The 27,386-nt window shown below is 34.9% G+C and overlaps 2 protein-coding genes across 4 annotated transcripts in view; both read left to right on the forward strand.

Moving 5' to 3' along the window:
- Positions 1-44: 44 nt before the first annotated feature.
- Positions 45-3,265, forward strand: LOC120352053 (protein bric-a-brac 1-like). Its single transcript, XM_039431504.1, has 3 exons — positions 45-808; positions 1,278-1,454; positions 3,257-3,265. Exons 1-3 carry the CDS (start codon positions 635-637, stop codon positions 3,263-3,265), a joined length of 360 nt encoding a protein of 119 aa, XP_039287438.1. The 5' UTR covers positions 45-634.
- Positions 3,266-4,534: 1,269 nt separating this feature from the next.
- Positions 4,535-27,386, forward strand: part of LOC120352085 (protein bric-a-brac 2-like) — a 36,775-nt gene continuing 13,923 nt past the window's right edge. Inside the window, exons 1-8 of one of the 3 annotated variants that reach the window (XM_039431663.1) lie at positions 4,535-4,752; positions 5,064-5,293; positions 5,762-5,938; positions 8,517-8,894; positions 12,339-12,415; positions 17,609-17,796; positions 20,804-21,021; positions 25,137-25,307. In XM_039431663.1, the coding sequence (XP_039287597.1) occupies positions 5,120-5,293; positions 5,762-5,938; positions 8,517-8,894; positions 12,339-12,415; positions 17,609-17,796; positions 20,804-21,021; positions 25,137-25,307 (1,383 nt within the window). In that variant the 5' untranslated portion in view covers positions 4,535-4,752; positions 5,064-5,119. Of the gene's footprint in view, positions 5,294-5,761; positions 5,939-8,516; positions 8,895-12,338; positions 12,416-17,608; positions 17,797-20,803; positions 21,022-25,136; positions 25,308-27,386 lie in introns of all 3 variants that reach the window. The other 2 variants (XM_039431666.1, XM_039431664.1) reach the window with 2 other exon arrangements.

Here is a 27,386-nt window from a genome sequence, read left to right on the forward strand (position 1 = left end):
CAGCCATAGTTGATTGTGACGTCAGAGCAACGTTCGAATGATGATGATGATGGTGGTGATACAAGCTTGAAGATGTTTTCAGTTTTGTTTATCTGGCGTGCGGTTTAATGTTTTTCTGTGTTGCTACAAATTTGATGGTTATTTGAAATATTTACATACATATTTAAATAGTATTTCAATTCAAAATACACATTTAAAATTTTTGGGAAATAACTAAATGGCTTTTCTAGGGCAGATAGTTAAGCATCGGTAGAAGGTCGTTGGAAATCAGTTAACTTACAATATTTATAATATTTTACAGAATTATATTGTAAAACTTCTCTCAAAGACTACAATCGTTTGAATCTTTTGTAAAGTTAAAGTGATTTTTACTGTGTTCTATTAATTAGTTTGTGGAAAGTGACTAAGCTGGAACTAAGTTGAGGTTATGTTTAATTCTTTATTATTTCTGAAAAATTGCATTTAAACTATGCATACGGTAACTAAAGAATTTATATTATAATTATTGTATATGTATAAATTTTTAAAATTCTTTTTTATTCATTATGTGTGCTAAGAGTTTTTATTGTGTGCTTTAGAAATTAAAATAGGGTGGTTTACTTGCTCGAACATTATAAACAAACAAGAAACAACCATGGCAGCCCAATCTTTCTACAGTATGAAATGGGAAAATTACTTGTATCATGTCAGTGATCTTTTTAATCAACTTCTACAAACTGGCTCTATGTCTGATATTACTCTGTATGCCGAAGGAACAAAGATAAACTGTCATAAAATACTTTTGTCAGCCTGCAGTCCATATTTCCAGGTAAGTTTGATTACAGTTTTTCGGCGATATAATTCTATGTTTGTAAAACCAAAACTTTATTGACATATTCATGTTTTTACAGATGTCTTTAATAAATGTTTCAAGATTCGTTTATTGTCTGAACAATAATGCAATTTGACATCGTCATAAAACATACAAGCAATCACAAATTTAACAATATATCACAGGTCATAAAATTACATTAAATAATATTTTGTTTAAAAGGTACTTTCTAGCTATTTAAACAGGGGTGTTTTTCTATTGTTATTCTTGTAACAAATTATTAATAATTAATTTCACACAATAGATTAATAGGCCTTATAGTATGTACTTTGTTTTCAAATACAACGATTTTAATCCAGAAATTTGTGACATGAAAATTATTCATTTCTTTCATCTAATAATATTTTAATATACTATTGTACTAGGTTACTTTAAATCTAATAGGCCTATGTTATCGATTTTCCAGGAAATTTTATCAGACGTCGGCTCAGAAAAAACAGCAATTGTAATAAGTGGTATAGAAGGCGAAGATGTGAAATCGTGCATTGAGTTTATCTACAAAGGAGAGATCAATGTAAAGGCTGATCGTTTATGCTCAGTTTTAAAAGCAGCTCAAGTTCTGAAGATTTGCGGACTCACTGATGTAAGTTTAATATTTTATTTTCTCGAAAAAAGAGGAAAGAGTCATGCAGTTCGTAAATTTTATGCAAAACTACTGTATTTCTTATGTATATCGTTGTAAAAAGAAACACAACCCTACTCGCATCCAGCCATAATTTACTATCCTGAAGCAAAAAGTACCGGTAGGTGTCGATGCACTTTCTTTCAGAATAGTGATGAGGATGGTGGAAGGATAATATCAAGTGGCAGAGCATTACATTCACGCAAAGTTCTAATAATATGAAATATTTCTACTAGGCTATGTTTGGTTTTGAAGTATCTAAATTTAAAAATATACTTTGTGAAAATGATTAAGGACTAAAAACTTTGTGAAGTGAACAACTACAAGACAACCTATTTTGGACTATGTGTAACCTTATCTAAATTTGGGAGAGGAATGGCACAAAGTTACCTTATTTTTTCTCTCCCTATCATGTACTTATTTTATGAATCAATAAAGAAGAAAGAGCGAGCCGAACTCCGAATATTGTCGTTCGGTGTTGTGGTATCTGAAGAAAGAAGCGATAAGACCGAGTATCCCTTTGATGAATTTCTTTGAAAAGTACAAGTCTTCCTCTTAAATATCTTGGACCAGCACGTCCCAAAATCAGTTTGTAGGTTTAGCATAGTATAGAACACAATCTATTTTAGCCAATTCTAATTTCAGCCAATCAAGTTCTCTGTACAGGGGTGTGACGTGTTCATTTCTATTCCATCGAGAATTAACAGGATACATAAAAAACTAGGTATCTCCCTCCATTTCTCTGCGTCGCATATTCCTCCAAGTCAATTGTAATTGATTAATTAATTAAATGTAATTTTGTACGATCTATCTATATCTATAAAAGCGAAATGGCACTCACTCACTCACTCACTCACTCACTCACTCGCATAACTAAAAATCTACCAGACCAAAAACGTTCAAATTTGGTAGGTATGTTCAGTTGGCCCTTTAGAGGCGCACTAAGAAATCTTTTGGCAATATTTTAACTCTAAGGGTTGTTTTTAAGGGTTTAAAGTTCGTCTTTTAGCATGTATATTCTTCTTCTCCCAATCTCTTAATTATAATTGAAATTTCCATATCATATGTTACTATAGAACTATAATTTAGATAGAGCACCTCTTCGAAACAGTTGTTAACTGGCAACTAAATTAATAATTTTGTCAGGTTGGCATTAAGTTGAGTTGACTTTGTTAGGTTGGCACCAAGTTGAAGATTTAAATGCATTTATCGCGGAAAAATTGATAAGGCACTGCTACTTCAATCCTGGGAATATTTTATTACTAGCAGTCAGGCTCGCTTCGCTCGCCATATCCATTTAGCCAGCCGTTTAGTCTGGACCCCCGACAGGATTGTCCTAATATATGATAAAAATGCCCAAATGAAAAATGCAGGCGAGCGAAGCGAGCCTGCTGATCCCATTCTTAGATGATCCAGTCGGGGGTCCAGGGGGCGGAGCCCCCTGGCTAGACGGATATGGCGAGCGAAGCGAGCCTGACGGCTAGTAGTATAATAATCTCAACTTAGATTTTACTTATTTATCATCATCCCTTATAAGCTCCATTATAAAGTTCAAATATTTTGAATCTTAATGGCAGTGGCTGGAAAAAGAATAAAATCCAATGGCCATACTGTGGTTAAATATAGAGTTACTGACTGTGTAGTCAGGACTATTGTGGGGTCCACGTTATAAAAATGACAGTGGATAAAGATAGGAGAACAGCTTTGCCGATTGTCTGCCTTAATTAACTATACTTCTTCATTGATTAACACGGATTTGGCAGAAGTTGTAAAGCTAGAAAAGGATAGTGCTATCTGCTTTGTCGAATGATAGCAACACCAATGTTAATCAAATACTGCCCTTATAACGTGTGAACCTCACTATAGAAATCCATCATGCTCGGCCCTGCAAATAACGGCCACTGTCCGTCCTTATAACATAAATAGCTTTTTCGCCAAACTGCACAGAAAGCAGCTGTTTTCCAGTCCCTACATAGATCTGAAAGACCTTGTTTGCAGACAACGTCAGAAAAGGGTTTCTTTTCCGGTCTAGGCCAGAAAGTTGTCTCTTTCCAGCCGCTCATGGAAGTAGTTAATAAGTCATCCGCTAGATCGGGCGAGTGTCCACTTTCATCATCAGCTGAAGTCGCCATGATTTCAGTTCCAGTTTCGAATCAAACTAATTTGCTTCGCAACCAGTTTTATTCAATTATTTATTGTTGATTAGTGCATTCCGAATTTTCAAAAATGCTTGAAGATGACTGTGGTATTCCGAGTGAAATTTTAAAAGAAACTGAAATCCTGACTGCAAATCTTCTACCACTATAATCAAGAGATAGGTACGATAGCTTAACGAGTATTCTTTATTTATTTTGTCAGCAATACCTGTAGTGTGGCGAAAAATATCGTTCGCACCACGGGCAAAAATGTTTTTCCAGCTCTCATTCTTTTCTAGTCCGAGGCCTACGGCCTCGGACTTGAAAACCAATTTCGAGCTGGAAAAATCTCATTTTCTGTCTGCTCTAGGTGCGAAATATACTATTTTGTAGCAGCTTTTCCAGTGACTAGATTTTTGTAAGTTTGCCTACCAGGGACACAGATGATGAAGGAGAACCGATTGAGCTTGACTGGAGCTTGTTTGAAAACAGATTGATTCAAGTTTAGTTCTACCAGGCGAGCAGAACAGTTTAGGATAATTTCTGAGCAGTACCAGAGACAAGCAATATTCCATGTGCTTATCCTTTATCTATGGCAGTACTAACAGAATCTTCCTATTAGCCTAGGTATACAATCTATTCTTTCTTCTATGGCGTTGAAATAATAAGATCATAAAATTGGAAAGGAAAATATTCTAAATAATAATGAATTGGAAAGGAAAATATTCCAAATAATAATGAAAAGTATCTTAAAATTTGTTAATTTATAGTACCTAGTGTTCAAAACACAAAAGACGTTTCAATATTAGTAATTTAAAAAATCGGTATCCTCGTTTATTCAAATTTTGCCTCCAAAGTCAGCCATAGTTGATTGTGACGTCAGAGCAACGTTCGAATGATGATGATGATGGTGGTGATACAAGCTTGAAGATGTTTTCAGTTTTGTTTATCTGGCGTGCGGTTTAATGTTTTTCTGTGTTGCTACAAATTTGATGGTTATTTGAAATATTTACATACATATTTAAATAGTATTTCAATTCAAAATACACATTTAAAATTTTTGGGAAATAACTAAATGGCTTTTCTAGGGCAGATAGTTAAGCATCGGTAGAAGGTCGTTGGAAATCAGTTAACTTACAATATTTATAATATTTTACAGAATTATATTGTAAAACTTCTCTCAAAGACTACAATCGTTTGAATCTTTTGTAAAGTTAAAGTGATTTTTACTGTGTTCTATAATTAGTTTGTGGAAAGTGACTAAGCTGGAACTAAGTTGAGGTTATGTTTAATTCTTTATTATTTCTGAAAAATTGCATTTAAACTATGCATACGGTAACTAAAGAATTTATATTATAATTATTGTATATGTATAAATTTTTAAAATTCTTTTTTATTCATTATGTGTGCTAAGAGTTTTTATTGTGTGCTTTAGAAATTAAAATAGGGTGGTTTACTTGCTCGAACATTATAAACAAACAAGAAACAACCATGGCAGCCCAATCTTTCTACAGTATGAAATGGGAAAATTACTTGTATCATGTCAGTGATCTTTTTAATCAACTTCTACAAACTGGCTCTATGTCTGATATTACTCTGTATGCCGAAGGAACAAAGATAAACTGTCATAAAATACTTTTGTCAGCCTGCAGTCCATATTTCCAGGTAAGTTTGATTACAGTTTTTCGGCGATATAATTCTATGTTTGTAAAACCAAAACTTTATTGACATATTCATGTTTTTACAGATGTCTTTAATAAATGTTTCAAGATTCGTTTATTGTCTGAACAATAATGCAATTTGACATCGTCATAAAACATACAAGCAATCACAAATTTAACAATATATCACAGGTCATAAAATTACATTAAATAATATTTGTTTAAAAGGTACTTTCTAGCTATTTAAACAGGGGTGTTTTTCTATTGTTATTCTTGTAACAAATTATTAATAATTAATTTCACACAATAGATTAATAGGCCTTATAGTATGTACTTTGTTTTCAAATACAACGATTTTAATCCAGAAATTTGTGACATGAAAATTATTCATTTCTTTCATCTAATAATATTTTAATATACTATTGTACTAGGTTACTTTAAATCTAATAGGCCTATGTTATCGATTTTCCAGGAAATTTTATCAGACGTCGGCTCAGAAAAAACAGCAATTGTAATAAGTGGTATAGAAGGCGAAGATGTGAAATCGTGCATTGAGTTTATCTACAAAGGAGAGATCAATGTAAAGGCTGATCGTTTATGCTCAGTTTTAAAAGCAGCTCAAGTTCTGAAGATTTGCGGACTCACTGATGTAAGTTTAATATTTTATTTTCTCGAAAAAAGAGGAAAGAGTCATGCAGTTCGTAAATTTTATGCAAAACTACTGTATTTCTTATGTATATCGTTGTAAAAAGAAACACAACCCTACTCGCATCCAGCCATAATTTACTATCCTGAAGCAAAAAGTACCGGTAGGTGTCGATGCACTTTCTTTCAGAATAGTGATGAGGATGGTGGAAGGATAATATCAAGTGGCAGAGCATTACATTCACGCAAAGTTCTAATAATATGAAATATTTCTACTAGGCTATGTTTGGTTTTGAAGTATCTAAATTTAAAAATATACTTTGTGAAAATGATTAAGGACTAAAAACTTTGTGAAGTGAACAACTACAAGACAACCTATTTTGGACTATGTGTAACCTTATCTAAATTTGGGAGAGGAATGGCACAAAGTTACCTTATTTTTTCTCTCCCTATCATGTACTTATTTTATGAATCAATAAAGAAGAAAGAGCGAGCCGAACTCCGAATATTGTCGTTCGGTGTTGTGGTATCTGAAGAAAGAAGCGATAAGACCGAGTATCCCTTTGATGAATTTCTTTGAAAAGTACAAGTCTTCCTCTTAAATATCTTGGACCAGCACGTCCCAAAATCAGTTTGTAGGTTTAGCATAGTATAGAACACAATCTATTTTAGCCAATTCTAATTTCAGCCAATCAAGTTCTCTGTACAGGGGTGTGACGTGTTCATTTCTATTCCATCGAGAATTAACAGGATACATAAAAAACTAGGTACCTCGCTCCAGTATCTTCCTCTCAAATATTCCGGACCAGAACTTCACACAATTATTAGTTTGAAGGTTTGACTTAGTATATAACACAATCGTCTCTGTTCTAATTTTAGCCAATCAAGCTCTCATCACAGAGGTGTTACGTGATCATTTTATCAAGAAATTACAGGATACATCTGAAACTACTTCTCTCCATAAAGCCTGTTTTTCATTGGTAGAGTTCCCTGGGCAAGTACTAACTATCTTGTCAACTCTCCCAATGGAAACGTTCATGGTAGAGTACTAGTTTTTAGTAGAGTAGAGTGAGATAGTACTCTTAACACTTGCCTTTCCCCACCACGGCTTCTCACTCTACTCTACCACTACTAGGCTAGTGAAAACAGTCTCGAGCTAGTAGAGTGGATTCGTGCCTTAGGTTATCAAGTTAAAGAGGTATTGTTATTTATTGAAAAGTATTCATTTATTAAAATTTATTAATAAGTGTTTAAGTATTGACATTTTAAGGCTAGTTCTGTTCACTAGACAACACACTCTACCTACTATTCTCAATTGTAGTGAAAACAGTTACTCGACCAAGTAAGTAGAGTAGAGTTAAGCCTGGTTTTCACTAGTAGAGTTAGTGGTCGAGTAACTGGCATACTAATTCTTCCGAGCTAACACCACTCCACTTACTTGATCGAGTAAAGTCTGTTTCACTACAATTGAGAATATTAGGTAAAGTGTGTTGTCTAGTGAACAGAACTAACCTTAAAATATCAATACGGAACTATACTCGACTCTACTAGCTCGAGGTTGTTTTCATTAGCATAGTAGTGGTAGAGTAGAGTGAGAAGCGGTGGTGGGGGAAGGCAAGTGGTAGAGTATTATCCCACGGTGCTATCCCACTCTACTCTACTAAAATCTAGTACCTAGTACTCTACCACTACTAATGAAAACCAGGCTTTAGTGGTAGAGTACTATCCCACGGTGCTTTCCCACTCTACTCTACTAAAATCTAGTACCTAGTACCACTACCTCTACTAATGAAAACCAGGCTTTAGTATTCCAGTTACTCAACCACTAACTCTACTTGTGAAAACCAGGCTCAACTTTCATAAGTGACTTTGTCTAAGGGCCGGTTTCCGAGCTCGGGATTTAGGTAAGTTCTAGACTTTAAACAGCTGGAGTCAGAAAATTGACTTTCAAAAAGGGGTGTAGTCGCAGTAATAGTAAAAGCAAAATAAATCTTTATTTTCCCATTTCTCTATAATTGGAAACGTTTTTCCTTGATGAAACATTACTAAATAATTCAAAATAGCTGAAACTCTACACTATTTTCTTTTTATTTTATTTTGTGTTCAATTTTCTAGTTTTTCGAAATTTAATTCAAACGTGAATATGATAATGACTGCGACTACGCCCCGTTTCGGAAAGCCAAATTTTCTGACTCCAGCTGTTTAAAGTCTAGAACTTAGCTAAATCCCGAGCTCGTGAACCGGCCCTAAATGAGGTTATGTTATCTTAGAAGTAGTATAGTCAAATTCAAATTCAAATTTATTTCTCAAAAAACATACACAATTATAATAATCTAATATTACAACATATAAAAATAATACAAGAAAAATACTATTAAATATATAAAATGATCCCAAAACTGCAGTATATTTTTTTATGTCCATCTATGTTTAAGGAGTAGCCTAAAAGGTTAAACCTGTGCGTAGACCTAAGTTGCAGTAATATATTTATTCAATATAAACTAAGAAATTAAACCAAAATGACCATAGTATATGTAGTTTGTTCCATTTTCAATATCACTTTATTTTGTTGTATTTTGAAGGTGAAGTGCGAAACCACCAACGACACTAGCTCATCGGTGGGAGGAGCACAGCTGACTGTAAACAACCAATCAGAGAAGGAGGGAGGAGCCAAACTAGTGTTGAAGTGCAAAACTCCAGCGGCACAACCCAAATCCAAGGAGGTCACCACCAACCCTGAGGATAAAGATAACCTTGAGGTAGCAGAGGATGGAGATAGCGAAGAAGAGACTGAAATTATTGTGCTGCCCGATCATATGATGTTGGAAGAGGCGGTGGTAGTGGGAGGGAAAAGTGGATCGGAGGGGAGAAAAGAGAAAACGAAGATAGGCAATGAGAAAAGTGAGATAGAACACAATTTGACGATTGAGGAGGATACCGATTACGAGGCCAAGGATGTGGTGAGTTGATCTTTTGATTTTACTTAGAAAGTTGGAATCTTCCTCTATTTTCATCTTTTACTTTCCTTGCCCTATTACCATAGGTAAGGAAAGTTTTGCTTTCCGAAAAAAATTAAGGTACACCAATTTCTAAATTTCTATACGTTCTAAGGTCCCCTGAGTCCAAAAAAGTGGTTTTTGGGTATTGGTCTGTATGTGTGTGTGCACGATATCTCATCTCCCAATTAACGGAATGGCTTGAAATTTGGAACTTAAGGTCCTTACACTATAAGGATCCGACACGAACAATTTCGATCAAATGCGATTCAAGATGACGGCTAAAATGGCGAAAATTTTGTCAAAAACAGGGCTTTTCGCGATTTTCTCGAAAATGGCTCCAACGATTTTGTTCAAATTTATACCTAAAATAGTCATTAATGAGCTATATCAACTGCCACAAGTCCCATATCTGTAAAAATTTCAGGAGCTCCGCCCCATCTATGCAAAGTTTGATTTTAGATTTCCAATTATCAGATCTCAGACATAATTTAAACGGAAAATTTTGAGTGGAAAAGATTGAGCATGGAAATCTCTTCAATTAATGTCCAGTAACATTTTCACCTAAAATTGAAAATAAGCTTGAAATTTGAGAAAACGTAATTATTCATTTGCAAACTGTTGGCAACTGTTGATTCTATTAAATCATGCACTATGAAGAGATAGCAGATCTCGTGTGTATCCAGCGTTATTGAACTGTCACCAGCTGGCTCAGATCTTTGACTTCAGATGCGCGTTTACATTAGCGTCAGGTGATCAATTTTCATAACGGCAAGGAAAGTTGTGTGAGTGCGCCACACCAGATTTTTTTATTTATTCTTCTTTTCCTCTTCCTCCTCATTCTCTTTCATTGCCTCTTCCTCTTTCACCTCCTCCTATCATCGATTTTACTACATATACTAGCTGGCCCGACGAACTTCTTACCGCCAAAAAGTCAATGGGCCATATGAATAAAGTTAAGCATTTGCTTATACTTCTAAAATATGGAGCATTTGCTTCATTTTCTATGAATAAACGTGAGCAAAACCTTTTCCTCATGCTCATAAAAAAATAGTTTGAGCATTTGCTCGAAAGTAGAAGCTTAAAATCAAAATAGTATGAATAAACTAGAGCATTTGCTCAACTTTTGAAGCAAATGCTTCAAAAAAGGTAAGTCTTCTAGAGCAGCTTATCACCTTTTGCTCATAGTAAAATGGCTCAACTAATTCGTATGAGGAAGAGGAAACTATACCAGATACGATCACAACTAATAGTTGAGAACTATAAAACTCTTTTTAGATTCAACCATGATATATATCACCATTATCCCTACAATAGAATAAATACAAAAGATATAAAGATAGCTATCACAAAATAGGAAATAGGCATTTAAGAAGATGAGAGTGTAGACGATTATAAGAAGGCTATTGATATTATAAGAATATGCTAAAGATTATTATAGAGATGACATTTTCTCACGCTATTATTTCAAAATTCTAAACTCAACTAACCTAAAACTCAATTCATAAATAGAAAACAGAGCAGACGACGCAAACACAAGCGGTGCCTCCTACTTGCATATTTAGCGCTTCCGTGAGCTATAAAAACAAAGTAAGGCCACAAAAGCAAATCAGCTGATGAAAAATCTTTAAAATACGTGAGCATTTGCTCCAGAGCTCAGGAGCATAAGGTAAGAGTATAAGCATAGCCACCTCTAATACTTTATTAAAGTATTAAAGTATTAGAGGTGGCTATGGTATAAGGTAAAGCTTACTCATATAAAAATGAGCAAATGCTTATACTTCTACCTAATGCTCATGAGCAAAACCTTATACTCCATGCTCATGCTCATGAGCATATGCTTTGGTTTTATTCATATGGCCCAATGTATCTCATGTCACACTTGACTTTATCTGGTGAATCATTAAATTTATCTGACAATCAGAATTTCAATTTACATCTCAATACGGACTTCCTACGTGCTTAGTCATGCAGCATTCATTATTCCGAAAACATATTTTTCTCAATCAATTAGTAGTTATATCTATGATTAAAGTGTTGAATTGAAAAAAATTAGATAGGTTAAATCAGTGTTTCAAAGATGAATTTAATGCATTCATAGTTGTTGATTTTTCAATAGATGGCCCAGGAAATATGCGATATACGATGATAACACAAAATTCCATATTCTTAGCATCGTCCATTTTAGGATGAATATCAGCTAAGCTAAATTAAAAAAAAATTTAATTATTCTGTCATTCTTCAGTAATTAATGATGCAATATGAATAACTCTCTTTCATGAGGTGAATCAATTTATCCCAACATTTTCCAATTTCTCAATGATAGGGGAGTGATAATTATTTGTATAGGTCTTCTAAGGAACCATCATCCACAGCTGGTACCAATCTACTACACTTCAACTCCAAACTATCGTATTAATACCAGTGCACAATTTATCGACATTACAGAATATTGAATAAAATTCAATGAAAAATTCTTATAATCAAAGCACGTGATCCGCTAATCGGATCACGATTATATATTTCATATAAGATCATATATTTCAATATTATCGATGTCTATCTAGTAATAATTTACTAAAAATCAATCAATTCTAAACACCGAAGACAGCACAATTATTCGAAACAAAGCAATGTCTTTAGAGCGTGTAAGTCTTTAAACTGAGGCCGCACTGCTGGATGGTTACACACAGAAAAGTCATTTTGTTTTTAGTCGGGGCGTTTAGAATAAAATACTTGGGTGGTTATGGAGCAGCACACACTCTTGTCTACTATCTACCGACGGCTGTTGTATGACGCAATGATTATAACAGCTGATTTTTATTTCTGTATGTGGCCAGCCACTAACTCCGTACACAAAGTCATAGTGCATGACAGGTGGTTGATGGTAACGTCAGCACAGGTAGGGTTCCTACACCAATAAAAACACTAGCTGATATTTTATTATTGGTGTAGGAGCCCTACCTCTGCTAACGTCACCAGAATGCACTATGGCTTTGTTTAGGGAGGTACCGGACCAGATCACAAATCTTCTCCCATAAGGATTACATATAAACTTTGAAGGACCGTAGGAAATAGTACTGAAGTCGGATTATAAATTTATAGGCGATAAACCTGGTCCTAAACATAACTAACACAACTAAAAAAAATCATCAAATTCGGTGCACACATAAAAAAGTTATTGAATGTCAAAATTTGAGTCTCGATTTTTATTTATATAGATAGATGTATAGATTATATAGCAGCTTCATATATGCACCTTCAAATTACAAAATGTATTGACTTTGAATGTTACAAGACCACTGTTATAAACAGTTTTGCTGGAATTTACTTGTACTAAATCATTTTTTAAGTAGAATTAATTGAATTTTCTTTTTAATACAACTTTGTATATTTTCTTATCCTCAGAGTTGTGATGCTCTAAAATTTCGTAAGGCGAGAAAGAAGGTTTTAAAAGGGAAGGATACAAGGAAAAGATCTTACAGGTATGTTATATGTTTTTCATATAAAATTATGTATATACTAGCCGTCAGGCTCGCTTCGCCACATCCTTCTAGCCAGGGGGCTCTTTTAGGGGTATCTTTGGCGTTATTTCAAATTCCTTCTAATAAAACATTATTACACCCTAGCTTAGCTTCTGTACTAAATTTGAACAATTTCTGTTCATTTGTTCTCGATAAATCCGAGAAAAAGCAAAAAAAAAAAAGACGCTAATTTTGGGCGTATCTTTAGTTACATCTGGTAACACCTAATATTATTGCTGACGCTGTATTCCATTGTAATGCTCGATCATAGTACTTTTAGTCAGTCTACTGCCAAACTTCACCGAGAGCACTTCTTTCTTATTCGCTATATATTTTATAAATGTATTTAAAAATGAAGTTTTCTTTTTAAAAAGGTGTATGGTTACCCCAGAACTATAACTTTTGACGTTATTGCAAATTCCTTTTAACACAACATTATTACACCCTAGCTGAGCTTCTGTACTAAATTTGAACATTTTTGTTCTCGATAAAGCTGAGAAAACGCTGGAAAAATGCAGATTTTGGGCGTATCATTGGAAATTTTTCCAAATCCGTTCCTAACTCTAAAGGGCCAACTGAAACCGTAACCAAACCAACTGTACCAAATTTGAACGTTTTTGGTCCGGTAGATTTTTAGTTCTGCGAGTGAGTGAGTGAGTGAATCAGTCAGTCAGTGAGTGAGTGCCATTTCGCTTCTAAATTATATAGATATTCATATTCCAATATCAGTATTTTGTTATCAGAATTATCAGTATTATATATTTTGTATTACAAATTGAAACAAAGTTTGTTGGTTAGATGCTTTATTAGTAGAATCCTTTACTAATATCTCAATAATCATTGGCCAAAAAATATTTCTGTGGTAGCAATATGTTCTAAAATGGTCAAATTTTATGTAAAATTTGATTCAGGGTCCGATTTAATCGGTTCCAATTCCATATCTTTAAAGTTTTTTTCACGATATTCCAAGAAAATGTGCACAATTCAGTACATTTCATGGAATCCTAGAAGTAATTGTAATATCTCAATAACCATTCCATGCAATATCCATTAGAATCATTGATTCTAATATAGGCTAGTGAGGTCCACGTTATAATGGCTGTGGAGAAATTTTGAGAACATCAACATTGCCGATTCTCTGCATTGCCACTGCCTTCTGTAGAGGGTAGATGATACCGGTATATTTGATGTAATATTATTTGTTCACACTTCTGGTTTAAATAAGAAACTATGATCAAAATAAGAATCTTCCAGCAGTATTTATTTAGTTTCAAATCACTTGAAAATGGCCTCAATGTCCGAAACATGTTGTGGCAAAATAATTTAAAAGGTAGATTTATATTTTTACCAGCCGTCAGGCTCGCTTCGCTCGCCATATCCGTCTAGCCAGGGGGCTCCGCCCCCTGGATCCCCGACTGGATCGTCCAAAAATGAGATCAGCGGGCTCGCTTCGCTCGCCTGCATGTAGAACTCAGCGGAACCTCTGTACCGAATTTTGGACCCCCGACTGGATTGTCCAAAAATGAGATATACGGGCTCGCTTCGCTCGCCTGCATGTAGACCTCAGCGGAACCTCTGTACCGAATTTGAATGTATTATGTCAATTTGATCTCGAAAAACACCTGTTACTATATCGGCGTATCTTTGGCGAACAAAATTCTTCCACCTCAGCTAAACCTGTGTACTGAATTTAATATATTTCCATCAATTATTGAAAAAGGTGAGGAAACGCAGAAAAGCTGAGAAAACGCTAATTTTGGCTAATTGGATAAATTGGTATTCAGGAGGTCCTGGATAAATGCATTTCAATCTTCAACTTGGTGCCAACCTAACAAAGTCAACTCAACTTAATGCCAACCTGACAAAATTTTTAATTTAGTTACCAGAACAACTGTTTCGAAGAGGTACTCTCTCTAGATTATAGTTATATATTAACCTATGGTATGGACATTTCAATATTATAATTTTAATATATTAGAATAAGAAGAATAGACATGCTAAAAGAACTTTAAACCCTTAAAAACCACCCTTAGAGTTGAAATATCGCCAAAAGATTTCTTAGTGCGCCTCTAAAGGGCCAACTGAACATACCTACCAAATTTGAACGTTTTTTGTCCGGTAGATTTTTAGTTCTGCGAGTGAGTGAGTCAGTGAGTGAGTGCCATTTCGCTTTTATATATATAGATTTTTATTGAAACTAGTCCTAAAGAAAAAATACAATATTGAGATTGAATATTTCGTAAATTATATTTCTACATTGTTGAAAAAAAGTATCTGGAAACGTTGCAGAGCCATATAAGGATGGTGGTAGGCCTATCTGCTTTGTCGAATGATAGACAAGGATAACAACACCATTGTCAATCGAAAACTGCCATTTTAGCATGGGCAGTTACACACTCTCAACCTTGATCCATCATTTTCCCACCCATAAGTACGCTGCACTGAGGCTGGCCACTAACGGTAGAACTTGCATGACAAACATGCATATGTTCATCATGCATGGTTTGTCATCAGCGAGAGGATTCTAAAGGTGCGTACAGACTTTCGCTCTGCTCCGCAACCGAACGTAACTCCAGCAGCGCGATTGATGATCGACCGGCGAGCAACAGTGGTTCGACCGGGGAACGCGAGAAGATCTAACATCTTCCGTAACGTTCATGATGGGTGCGTGGGCGGAGCGACTGTGGTTCGATGGTGGTACGAGGGCGGAGCGTGCTCGGTGCGGGTTGGAAGTGCTTATATGTGTACGCAGCTTAACATAACAAACTATTTCATCTTAATTTTATTATGTGAATTCATTATGAAATTATTAAAAAGTATAATTTCTTGCTTAATAAAATATAATTGATTATTTTGAACGAGAATGAACAGTTGATATTACATCAATTAACCTGTATCAGCTACAGTCTATAGAAGACATTGACAAGACAAAGGATCGGCAACGTTTTTCTCCTATCTTTCTTCACTGCCATTATAACGTGGACCTCACTATAGAAATATTTTGACTAATAGTTTTCTAGTTAATGACGTTTTTCAAAAATATCGAAAAATCTTTATAACTCGAAAATTAAAGTCGATGTAAGAAAATTTTACTGGACATTTTTTGTTGCGAATTTCACTTTGAATGATATGAAATGAAAAAATTATTTTCCTACAGTTACCTTGAAAAGTGACCATTCCTGCACTGATTACAGAACGCAAAGAATCACTTTTCCGCTCTAGTGCGCAAAGTATTACTTTGCGTACTCTTAATACCGGGTGTCTATAAATGAATATCGGGGTTTTAACGCTTTATAAGATTTATTACATTATACTTACAGTTATAAATGATATGTCAAATGAAAGAGCAACTCAAACAGTTTTTGTTCGTTGGTGAGCAAGATGGTGCGCCACCTCACTGGCATAACGAAGTACGCGATTGGTTGAACGTAACTGTACCCGACTGCTGGATTGGCCGCAAGGGGCCCAATGACAGAGCTTGCTATGCGTGGCCTCCACGGTCACCCGACCTAACGCCATGCGATTTTCACCTTTGGGGTTTCATCAAGGATCGTGTGTATGTGTCTCCGTTACCAGCTGACCTCCTTGAATTACGAAAGAGGATTGAAGCAGCTGTTGCAACAATTAGAAGACAGAAGACACACTACTCAACGTTTGGGAAGAACTCGGCTATAGAATTGATGTGTGCCGTGTGTCAAATGGTCCTCACATAGAACACTTGTAAGCTTGTATATAAAACTGATTGAGTTGCTCTTTCATTTGACATATCATTAATAACTGTAAATATAATGTAATAAATCTTATAAAGCGTTAAAACCCCTATATTCATTTATAGACACCCAGTACTTTGCTTATTATCTTGCAGCCATCCCAATCAGCTATTGGCATTGTTGGCGTGTATTTTGAATGCGAATTGTTCTATCTATATTTTTTCTGATTTTCAAATAAATTGAAATGAGAACTCATTAAATTAGACATTTTGAATATTAATAATTATTCATTATTTCAAATAATATTTTTTCATTCATAAATTGATTGGTTGAAAAATTATTTAGAAATGAAGATTTACTCAAAATTATTCAAATTTTCAAATTAATTGGATTAATTTAATTTTTAATTTGAATAAATTATCGATTATCAATTTTCAATTGGATTATCAATTTTAAAATAAATTGAAGTTGTTATTAATAACAAAATTATACAGACAAACATTTGATGGAACTCAGCCATCATTTTACCAATATCAACCACTTTTCATATTCAATGGTAAATGTAGGAAAAATTTAATGTGAAATGCGTGCGCAAAGTTCCTCTGCTGCACTCAAAAAAACCATTCCGCCCTCGCCTACGGCTCGGGCGTAAACGTTTCTTTCGGTGCAGCAAACTGTCACTTTGCGCACTAGTTGAACAAATAACTATTATAGGCTAGTTTTCGTAGTATAACTCGAAAATTAAAGTCGATATAAGCAAATTTTACTGGACACCTTTTGTTGCAAATTTCATGTAGAAATAACATGGCCGGCTGTTACACCTTTCGTGGAACACTCTTTATTATCTTCAATGAATCTTCTTCTTTTTCTTCTTCATCTTCTTCTCAGCCTTTTCTCATCGAGGTGGGATCGGCGTTTCGGGTGATTAGCTTCCAGGAGTCTTGGTCATGGGCTTTGTTTGGTGTTTATTCATTTATACATTGATAGATACAATATAATTCTCATCTATGAATGATTGGGAAAGGAACAACAGGCTTAAAGCCCAAAACTGTTCCTTTCCCAAATTTAGATAGATATTGTCCAAAAATAGGTTATGTTTACACTTCACGATTTTTTTTCCAATTTTGAGTCCAAAATATTTATAAACTAGTAATTTAGAATTTAGGAAAGTTAGTCCCTTCTCTGCAAGAACTTGAGCGATACAATTTTCCCTTTTCGTAGTGCCTTCGGAATCTAAGTGGTCGATATTTTCCCCCACATAATCGTCCTCCCTTCTCTTTATTATACAATGAATATTGTGTGAAAATGGGAAATAAAATTGATGTTAGTAGAGGCATTCTGACAGTTGAAGAAAGCTTTTTTGCTCGAAATCCCCCTCCCCCCTCTCTCCCCCCTCTCCCAAAGTAATTCGACTTAAATTGGATTATGCTTGTGATTTTCACAGTGAAGCAGCAATGCAGGCGGCCATTGAAGACATGCGGGCCGGTAAGAATCTTGTCAAGTCAGCACGAGAGCACTGTGTCCCGAAGACAACACTGTACTGTCGAGCCAGGCGGATCGGCGCCTGCCACAGGATTCACCGCAAGGGATATCCCATGGAGCAGATGAATGGTGCACTGGAAGCTGTTGCAAGTGAGATTTATGTTTTACAGATACAGTAGATCATCGCTAATCCGGCTCATGCTTAACCGAATTTAAAGGTGCGTACAGACTTTCGCTCTGCTCCGCAATCGAACGTCACTCGAGCAGATCGATTGATGATCGACCGGGGAGCAAGAGTGGAACGCGAGAAGAGCTAACATCTCCCGTAATGTTCATGATCGGAGCGTGCGTGGAGCGATTGCGGAGCGTGTTAGAGGCGCTTATATCTGTACGCACCTTGAGGTTAACATGTGTGTGCGTATGAATGTGTGCAAGAATGATTATAAATATTGACATATTGATTTATTTCAATATAATACCATATTCAATTATTATGTTCTTCATGATATAATATTTAAATTTGTATATAAATATTTTATTATATATATTCAAGTGTCCTCACACAGGGTAGCCTATAGGGAACACATCTATTAGAAATTAGGAAACAATATTGTATTTGATTTTTGGAATGCATTTGATTGTTTAATTTTTTTTTTTTAATAAAGAATTTGAATTTGAAGTTGAGTGCTATACAGGTCTCTTAGGAAATACAGGTCTCGATACTTGAAATCGGAAGATATGGTTGATTAAAAACGAAATTCCTCCAAATTTCTGTGTTTGTAAAAAAATCACTCATTTTTGAAAATTTTAACTCAGCACTCAATGAAGTTGGAAAGTTCAGAATTATTTCATTTTATTCCAAATTGTATTATCTAAAAAAAGGTTAGAATGAATTTTTTCTGTCCGATCACTCGATTTGGCGTTAATCTCAAAGAACTGGAAAGGGAATTAAAAATCCGTGGTTTTTGGGGCACTCTGTAAAAAGCTCCATGGCTAGAAGGTCAATTTTTTTGTATTCAAGCTGTCCAATACTCCAGAAGTTGGAGAGCTCCGAATTATTTTATTTTATTCTAAATTTCATTGTCTAAAAAAAGGTTAGAATGATTTTTTTGTCCGATGACTCGATTTGGCGTTAATCTCAAAGAACTGGAAAAGGAACAGAAAATTCATGATTTTTGGGGCACCCTGTAAAAAGCTCCATGGCTAGAAGGTCAATTTTTTTGTATCCAAGCTGTCCAATAGCTTGAGATTCGAGATTTACGTATTACTGTACACGAAAAATTTAGCATGTTTCGAATTAATTCCTCAAAAGGGCCTTTTTTTACTACCTCGTGACTTGACTATTAACTCATTAGCCAGAATTGTTTTGTATCTTGAAGTAACCGAACTATCTGAAAAATATATTTATTGAACTATTTGTAATCACGCAATTACGTTTCTTAATTGTAACAATCAATTAGTATAATCATATAGAAAAGATAGCATAAGTAGTATCCCATGGTGTAGGTCGTTTGTATTCCAAATTTCAAGCAGATTTTTTGTCAACCCAAGCCAATTACTGTCGACTACTGTCTATTATTACTGTTTTGGTCGAATGAGAGTGTAAGAAAGGCACAGTATGAGAGATTGCCAGCTTCACAAATGTATTCCAAATTTCAAGCAGATTTTTTGTCAACCCAAGCCAATTACTGTCGACTACTGTCTATTATTACTGTTTTGGTCGAATGAGAGTGTAAGAAAGGCACAGTATGAGAGATTGCCAGCTTCACAAAATGTTAAGCTGATTTTTGTCAACTCAAGCCGATTACTGTCTGTTATTACTGTTTTGGCCAGGTGAGAGTGTAAGAAAGGCATAGTATGAGAGACTACCAGCGTCACTCAGCTTCACGAAAAAGGACTGCTAGGACTATCGGCTTGAGTCAACAGTGGGATTTGGAACATAAACGCCCTATACCATGGGATTTCTTCTTATATTTTTCTCTGTGGTGTAATTTTATGTACCGTACAGTAAAAAACTTTTCATATAGTGGAGTAGAGAAACTGCCTTACCAACACATCCCTTATCAGCATCTTATTCACTACTGTAATTTTTATAAATGTATTTCGCCACTGATCTTATTTTGTGTAATTTGTGCACTTTTTGTTCTTGTACATTTTTATTCTTTCAATTACATATTTTTTGTATTGTATTAGTTATATGTTGTATATTTTAGATACCTTATTAGCATATTTTTACTTTCCTTGCCCTATTAACATAGGTAAGGAAAGTATTGCTTCCCTAAAAAAATTTAGGTACCCCAATTTCTGAATTTCTGTACGATTCAAGGTCCCCTGAGTCCAAAAAATTTGTTTTTGGGTATTGGTATGTGTGTGTGTATGAGTGTATGTGTGTCTGTGTACACGATATCTCATCTCCCAATTAACGGAATGACTTGAATGACTTGGAACTTAAGGTTCTTACAATATAAGGATCCGACTCGAACAATTTCGATCAAATGCAATTCAAGATGGCGGCTAAAATGGCGAAAATGTTGTCAAAAACAGGGGTTTTCGCGATTTTCTCGAAAACGGCTCCAACGATTTTGATCAAATTCATACCTAGAAAAGTCATTGATAAGCTCTATCAACTGCCACAATTTCCATATCTATAAAAATTTCAGGAGCTCTACCCCATCTATGCAAAGTTTGATTTTCGATTCCCAATTATCAGGCTTCAGATACAATTTAAACAAAAAAAATCGAGTGGAAAAGATTGAGCATGAAAATCTCTACAATATTAATGTTTAGTAACATTTTCACCTAAAATTGAAAATAAGCTCGAAATTCGAGAAAATGTGACTATTCAATTGCAAACTGTTGGCAACTGTTGTTTCTATTAAATCATTCACTATGAAGAGATAGCAGACCTCGTGTCTCCAGCGCTATTGTCCTGTCACCATCTGGCTCAGATCTTTGAATAGTAGACTTGAGATGCGTGTGATCACTAGCGGCAGGTGATCAGATTTCATAACGGCAAGGAAAGTTGTGTGAGTGCGCCACACCAGATTTTATACTACCGTACTATAATTTATAAATGTATTCTGAGTGTAATTTTCTGTACATATTTTTGTAGTGTATTAGTTTTTAGAAAGTAAATAGTTTATTAATTTGTCGATAGATGGTAGCAGCCTACAGTACGCGTCGACACAGTTCGGTATACCGAAAACAGTGCTTTGGCGAAGGGTGAAGAAGGAATTCGAGGAAAGAAATATGGCGGAAATTGAACAGTTATGCAGTGACTTGATAACGCCGACTTCTGTCAAAGTGGTCCATCCTGACGCGAATACGGCCGCCGAGGATAGTGTGTCGATAAGGAGGGTGTCGCCTCAGTATCAGGTATGTAAACTATTCATTAATCAATTCATTCAATCATTCAGAATCACACAAATTCTAGAAAAAAAATGACAGGCTTAAGCCTAAAACGGTTTCAGGTATAATTCATTCAACAGTTCAAATGTAGCTAGGTTATGTTACTTTCACATTTTTACTTTCCTTGCCCTATTACCATTGGTGAAGAAAGTATTGCTTTCAAAAAATAATTTATTAAGGTACCCTAATTTCAAGTTTCCTATAATTATGTTTCAAGGTACCCTGAGTACAAAAACATTATTTTTTTCTACAACTGCGCGTAAAAGAAAGATTTACATACTCAATTCTCCTCGTAAAACAGATTATTTCTGAGGAGAATCTACTTTTTCGCTTGCTAACCATCTGCGCATGCGCAGTAGATTTTCTTTACGCTTGCTAATCAGCTGATGATAAGCAGCTCGCCAAAAGACAAACCACTCTTGGGCAGATCTCAACCTAAAAAGTCGGTAATTGTACCGATTCTACTGCCATGATGGATATCAGTGTAGACGAATTATTATTAACTCCGCCAGATATAAGTGATTTAACAGGTTTGTGTATTTGTAGAAAAAATTTTGTATGTAATTCGCGCGTAATGCTTCTTTATCGCTCTTGCAAAATTATCAAGCTCCGCTTCGTGTCGCGTGATAACTATTTTGCGCGAGCGATAAAGTCGCACATTACGCTCTTAATACATAAATAGCTATTTTAGTTATATCCCAATTTACAATCCAAAATAACATAGAACAAAGATTTTGAATTAATAAATACTTCCAAAATAAATTAAATCCATTACAAACAATTGAAAAAGTCCAAACTTTAAAATTTATTAATTAATGCAATATATTTGTTGAAGAATGATAAGATTCGAGACCAATATTATCTTATTGATAAAACTAGTAGTTCTGTGGACAGTTGACCTCGCACAGTTTTGAACCACAGCCTCCTCTAATTGACCGAGCAAAGTGAGGTCTAAGATTCAAGTTGACGGTTTGGCATTTCTCTTAATGTTTATATGTTGCGCATTTACGGCGAAACGCGGTAATAGATTTTCATGAAATTTGACAGGTATGTTCCTTTTTTAATTGCGCGTCGACGTACATACAAGGTTTTTGGAAAATTTGCATTTCAAGGATAATAAAAAAGGAAAAAGGAGCCTCCTTCATACGCCAATATTAGAGTAAAAATCAGACTATAGAATTATTCATCATAAATCAGCTGACAAGTGATTACACAGATGTGTGGAGAAGCCAGTCTATTGCTGTATTTCCAGAAGGTCTATAGTTTCAATCAGGTACTTGTGGATGAGAATACGGCGTGAGGTCTACTGTTCACAGAACTACTAGTTTACTTATCAGAGTAAATTCTTTTGGGTACGTATATTTTAGTTGGATCAAAAGCTGTAGCTTCTGAACCGTAGTGAAGGTAGTATAGAGTGGCCCATAAGTCAGTTTACACGTTGTTACACTCTGTTCTGTTGCTAACTTTTTTTTATTGTTTATCGAATAACAATGAACACACTATCACGAACAACCATCAAACATAACCTCATACTAAACTGTGGTAAACAAACCTGAACAGCGGTGGTTTGGTTTGTTACAACAGCTGACCTTAAAAATTGCTAGCGTCAACTGACTTATGGGCCACTCTGTATTTTGGATAAGCTTCGAAGCAAAGGTTTTCTCAACTCTTTCATAATGCAAATAAAAAGACTACCGTAGATATTGTCCAACCACAGATTTATTTCAGTTGTTATTATTTTCATTCGTGATAAGAAAACAAAGATATTGTCAAATTTCACTATATTTATTAAAAACTTTAAAACAGTACCATGGTTTCACGTTTACCAACGCATCATCAGCTGTACTGAGGAATGAGGATACAGAAACATTCTTAACCTAATCTTAGTAGTCTAGAGCTCCTAAATAGTTGGGTGGCTTTAGACTAAATTTAGGAGCTCTAGACTACTAAGATTAGGTTAAGAATGTTTCTGTATCCTCATTCCTCAGTACAGCTGATGATGCGTTGGTAAACGTGAAACCATGCTACTGTTTTAAAGTTGTTAATAAATATTATATTGAAATTTGACAATATCTTTCTTTTCTTATTATGTGCCTCTGTGTACACGATATCTCATCTCCCAATTTTGGTAGAGAGTTAGTGGGGAGGATATTTTTAATATTCTTTCCGAAGAATGGACATTGATATGTCCAAAGCTCCGCCAATTTATGTAGATGCATAACAATATGATTATTATCTATAGTTATTATATTACAAACTGCTTTTTCATATCATATACAGTTCAATAATTATTTTCTTAGTCTATATTATGTAAATTCATCTATAATTTTGCTGTATTGTAAGCTATTGTATATAAGTGTATAAGCCAGTATATATTGTAATCTACATAAATAAAGTACTCAATCAATCAATCAATCAATCAATCAATTAACGGAATGACTTGAATTTGGAACTTAAGGTCCTTACACTATAAGGATCCGACACGAACAATTTCGATCAATGCAATTCAAGATGGCGGCTAAAATGGCAAAAATTTTGTCAAAAACAGGGCTTTTCGCGATTTTCTCGAAAATGGCTTCAACGATTTTGATCAAATTTATACCTTAAATAGTAATTGATAAGCTCTATCAACTGCCACAAGTCCCATATATGTAAAAATTTCAGGAGCTCCGCCCCATCTATGCAAAGTTTGATTTTAGATTTCCACTTATCAGGTCTCAAATATAATTTAAACGACAAATCTCGTGTGGAAAAGGTTGAGCATGAAAATCTCTTCAATTAATGTCCAGTAACATTTTCACCTAAAATTGAAAATAAGCTTGTAATTTGAGAAAATGTGATTATTCAATTGCAAACTGTTCGCAACTGTTGATTCTATTAAATCATTCACTATGAAGAGATAGCAGACCTCGTGTGTCTCCAGCGTTATTGTCCTGTCACCAGCTGGCTCAGATCTTTGAATAGTAGACTCTTGAGATGCGCGTGAATACTAGCGTCAGGTGATCAATTTTCATAACGGCAAGGAAAGTTGTGTGAGTGCGCCACACCAGATTTTTGCATTTTTAAGAGGGGGTCAAGGTGCAAGTAGTTTGTTCCCCCCATCCTACAATCCCATAGGTAAGCAGAGACTGAACTAAGGAATACACTATCAGGAACAACCATACTGGTTTCGGTTGTTACACCATTGATCTCTGGTAAACTCTGACAACTCTCATTTCCAAGTTTTGCCAACTCTTCAATTTTATGAACTTGTTCATCGTATTATAATCAATCGTTACTATTTTTATTTTTCCTCTACCTACTGTCTAAAGTACTTACTTTACTCCCTGAAACAAAAATACTAAAGTGTCACTTTTTCGCTCTCGGTAGTAAAAAACAGAAAAACTCCCTAGGGAGGAAAAGTGACTCCATTTTAATAACATGGGAAGCATCTCTATTTTAAAAACTAACATTATAATAGGTTAGAAGGTCTAAGCTCAGATGAGAAAGCATAAAGAGGTGTCTGTCATTGAGTCAACTGAATTCAATACCACAACCAGAAATTTGATCAACTCATGAAATATATGTTTGTATGATATTATATTCTTAATTTTAGTAAACAATAAAAATTTATACAATTTTAAAAATATTTTATTCTATTCAAAATACCAGCCAACAAATATTTTTGATCTTCAATTCAAATCTGAACCGCGTGATCTGGAGTCAGCCATTTTTGGTAGACACCCAGCTGTTATAATTGTTACAACTTTTGCCGATAGGTAGCGCAATCGGCAGTGCCAATCAGACGACAGGTTTTTAGGTTATGTTGTTAGGAAACATTGTCACCAATACGTAAGTTATTGAAATGATTTTATTTGCAGTTTCTATAAAAAAATGTAGATGGAGGTAAAATGTTGTGTACATCACGAGTGAAAAATACTTTTTCTCCCTCAGGAAAATTGTTGCCCTCGGCTTCGCCTCGGGCTTCAAACTTTTCCCACCGGGAGAAAAAGTCGTACTTTTCACTCTAGATATACAAATAACTAACATTTTTCTTTTATTGGTGTTACATTAACTTTAATTTGAAACTTTTCTCATTTCAGATTCCAAAAGCAACATTATTTAGGTGGGAAAAAGTTGAGAAAATTAATACAGAAGACTTGGGTAGTGGTTCAAGCACGCTGAGTGCTGATGAAGAAATCAAATGTGAGCTGCTGCCTGTTGAAAATGAGCAGGGCATTGTTGAGGTGGCCTCTTCTAGTAATGAGGAACAGGTAATTCACATATTTTCATTTCATTGCATAACTCTAAAGGTGGGGCTTCGTTTGTGCGAAAATGCCGTAGCCAATCACGACAGGGTGAGGATCTCTTATCGGCTAGATTTCAATGTGTCTGAAATATTGAATGAAAAAGAAATTGTCAAAAAACCACTGATTTATTGATAATTAGATTGACAATGGTGTAATAACCGAAACCGGTCTTTCTAAGTATCAATAAATGTGTGGTTTTTTGACAATTTCTTAGTCTTAGTTTTTTCTTAGTTTTTAAGAAATTGTCAAAAAACCACTGATTTATTGATAATTAGATTAACAATGGTGTAATAACCGAAACCGGTCTTTCTAATTATCAATAAATCAGTGGTTTTTTGACAATTTCTTAGTCTTAGTTTTTAAGAAATTGTCAAAAAACCACTGATTTATTGATAATTAGATTGACAATGGTGTAATAACCGAAACCGGTCTTTCTAATTATCAATAAATCAGTGGTTTTTTGACAATTTCTTAGTCTTTTTCATTCAATATGAATAATTACCACAATATCAACTTCTCTACTACACAAAAAGTGTCTAAAATAACTACATATATAACAGCGAAATGGCACTCACTCACTCACTGACTGACTCACTCACTCACTCACTCTCAGAACTCAAAATCTACCGGACCAAAAACGTTCAAATTTGGTAGGTATGTTCAGTTGGCCCTTTAGAGGCGCACTAAGAACGGATTTGGAAAAATTTCCAAAGATACGCCCAAAATCTGCGTTTTTCCAGCGTTTTCTCAGTTTATCGAGAACAAATGAACAGAAAATGTTCAAATTTAGTAGAGAAGCTCAGCTGGGGTGTAATAATGTTGTGTTAGAAGGAATTTGCAATAACGTCAAAGATACGCCCGAAATTAGCGTTTTTCTAGCGTTTTTTTGCTTTTCTTAGATTTATCGTGAACAGAAATTGTTCAAATTTAGTACAGAAGCTAAGCTAGGGTGTAATAATATGTGTTAGAAGGAATTTGAAATAACGCCAAAGATACGCCCAAAATCTGCGTTTTTCCAGCGTTTTTTTGCGCTTTCTCAGCTTTATCGAGAACAAATGAACAAAAAATGTTCAAATTTTACTTTCCTTGCCCTATTACCATAGGTAAGGAAAGTATTGCTTTCCGAAAAAAACTAAGGTACCCCAATTTCTAAATTTCTATACGTTTCAAGGTCCCCTGAGTCCAAAAAACTGGTTTTTGGGTATTGGTCTGTATGTGTGTGTGTGTGTGTGTGTGTGTGTGTGTATGAGTGTATGTGCGTCTGTGTACACGATATCTCATCTCCCAATTAACGGAATGACTTGGAATTTGGAACTTAAGTTCCTTCCACTATAAGGATCCGACACGAACAATTTCGATCAAATGCAATTCAAGATGGCGGCTAAAATGGCGAAAATGTTGTCAAAAACAGGGGTTTTCGTGATTTTCTCGGAAACGGCTCCAACGATTTTGATCAAATTCATACCTAAAATAGTCATCGATAAGCTCTATCAACTGCCACAAGTCCCATATCTGTAAAAATTTCAGGAGCTCCGCCTCATCAATGCAGATAGATTCCCAATTATCAGGCTTCAGATACAATTGAAACAAAAAAAATCAAGTGGAGTCGATTGAGCATGAAAATCTCTACAATCAATGTTCAGTAACATTTTCACCTAAAATTGAAAATAAGCTTTAAATTCGAGAAAATGTAATTATTCGATTGCAAATTATTGTTGATTCTATTAAATCATTCACTATGAAGAGATAGCAGACCTCATGTGTGTCTCCAGCGTTATTGCCCTGTCACCAGCTGGCTCAAATATTTGAATAGTAGACTTGAGATGCGCGGGAACACTAGCGTCAGGTGATCAATTTTCATAACGGCATGGAAAGTTGTGTGAGTGCGCCACACCAATTTTTTTTTACAGAAGCTCAGCTGGGGTGTAATAATGCTGTGTTAGAAGGAATTTGAAATAACGCCAAAGATACGCCCAAAATTAGCGGTTTTTTGCGTTTTTTCAGTTCTTTCATCAAGTAATAGACAGAAAATGTTCAAATTGC

The sequence above is a fragment of the Nilaparvata lugens genome, chromosome 6, assembly GCF_014356525.2.
Source record: "Nilaparvata lugens isolate BPH chromosome 6, ASM1435652v1, whole genome shotgun sequence".
In the NCBI taxonomy this organism is placed as follows: domain Eukaryota; kingdom Metazoa; phylum Arthropoda; class Insecta; order Hemiptera; family Delphacidae; genus Nilaparvata; species Nilaparvata lugens.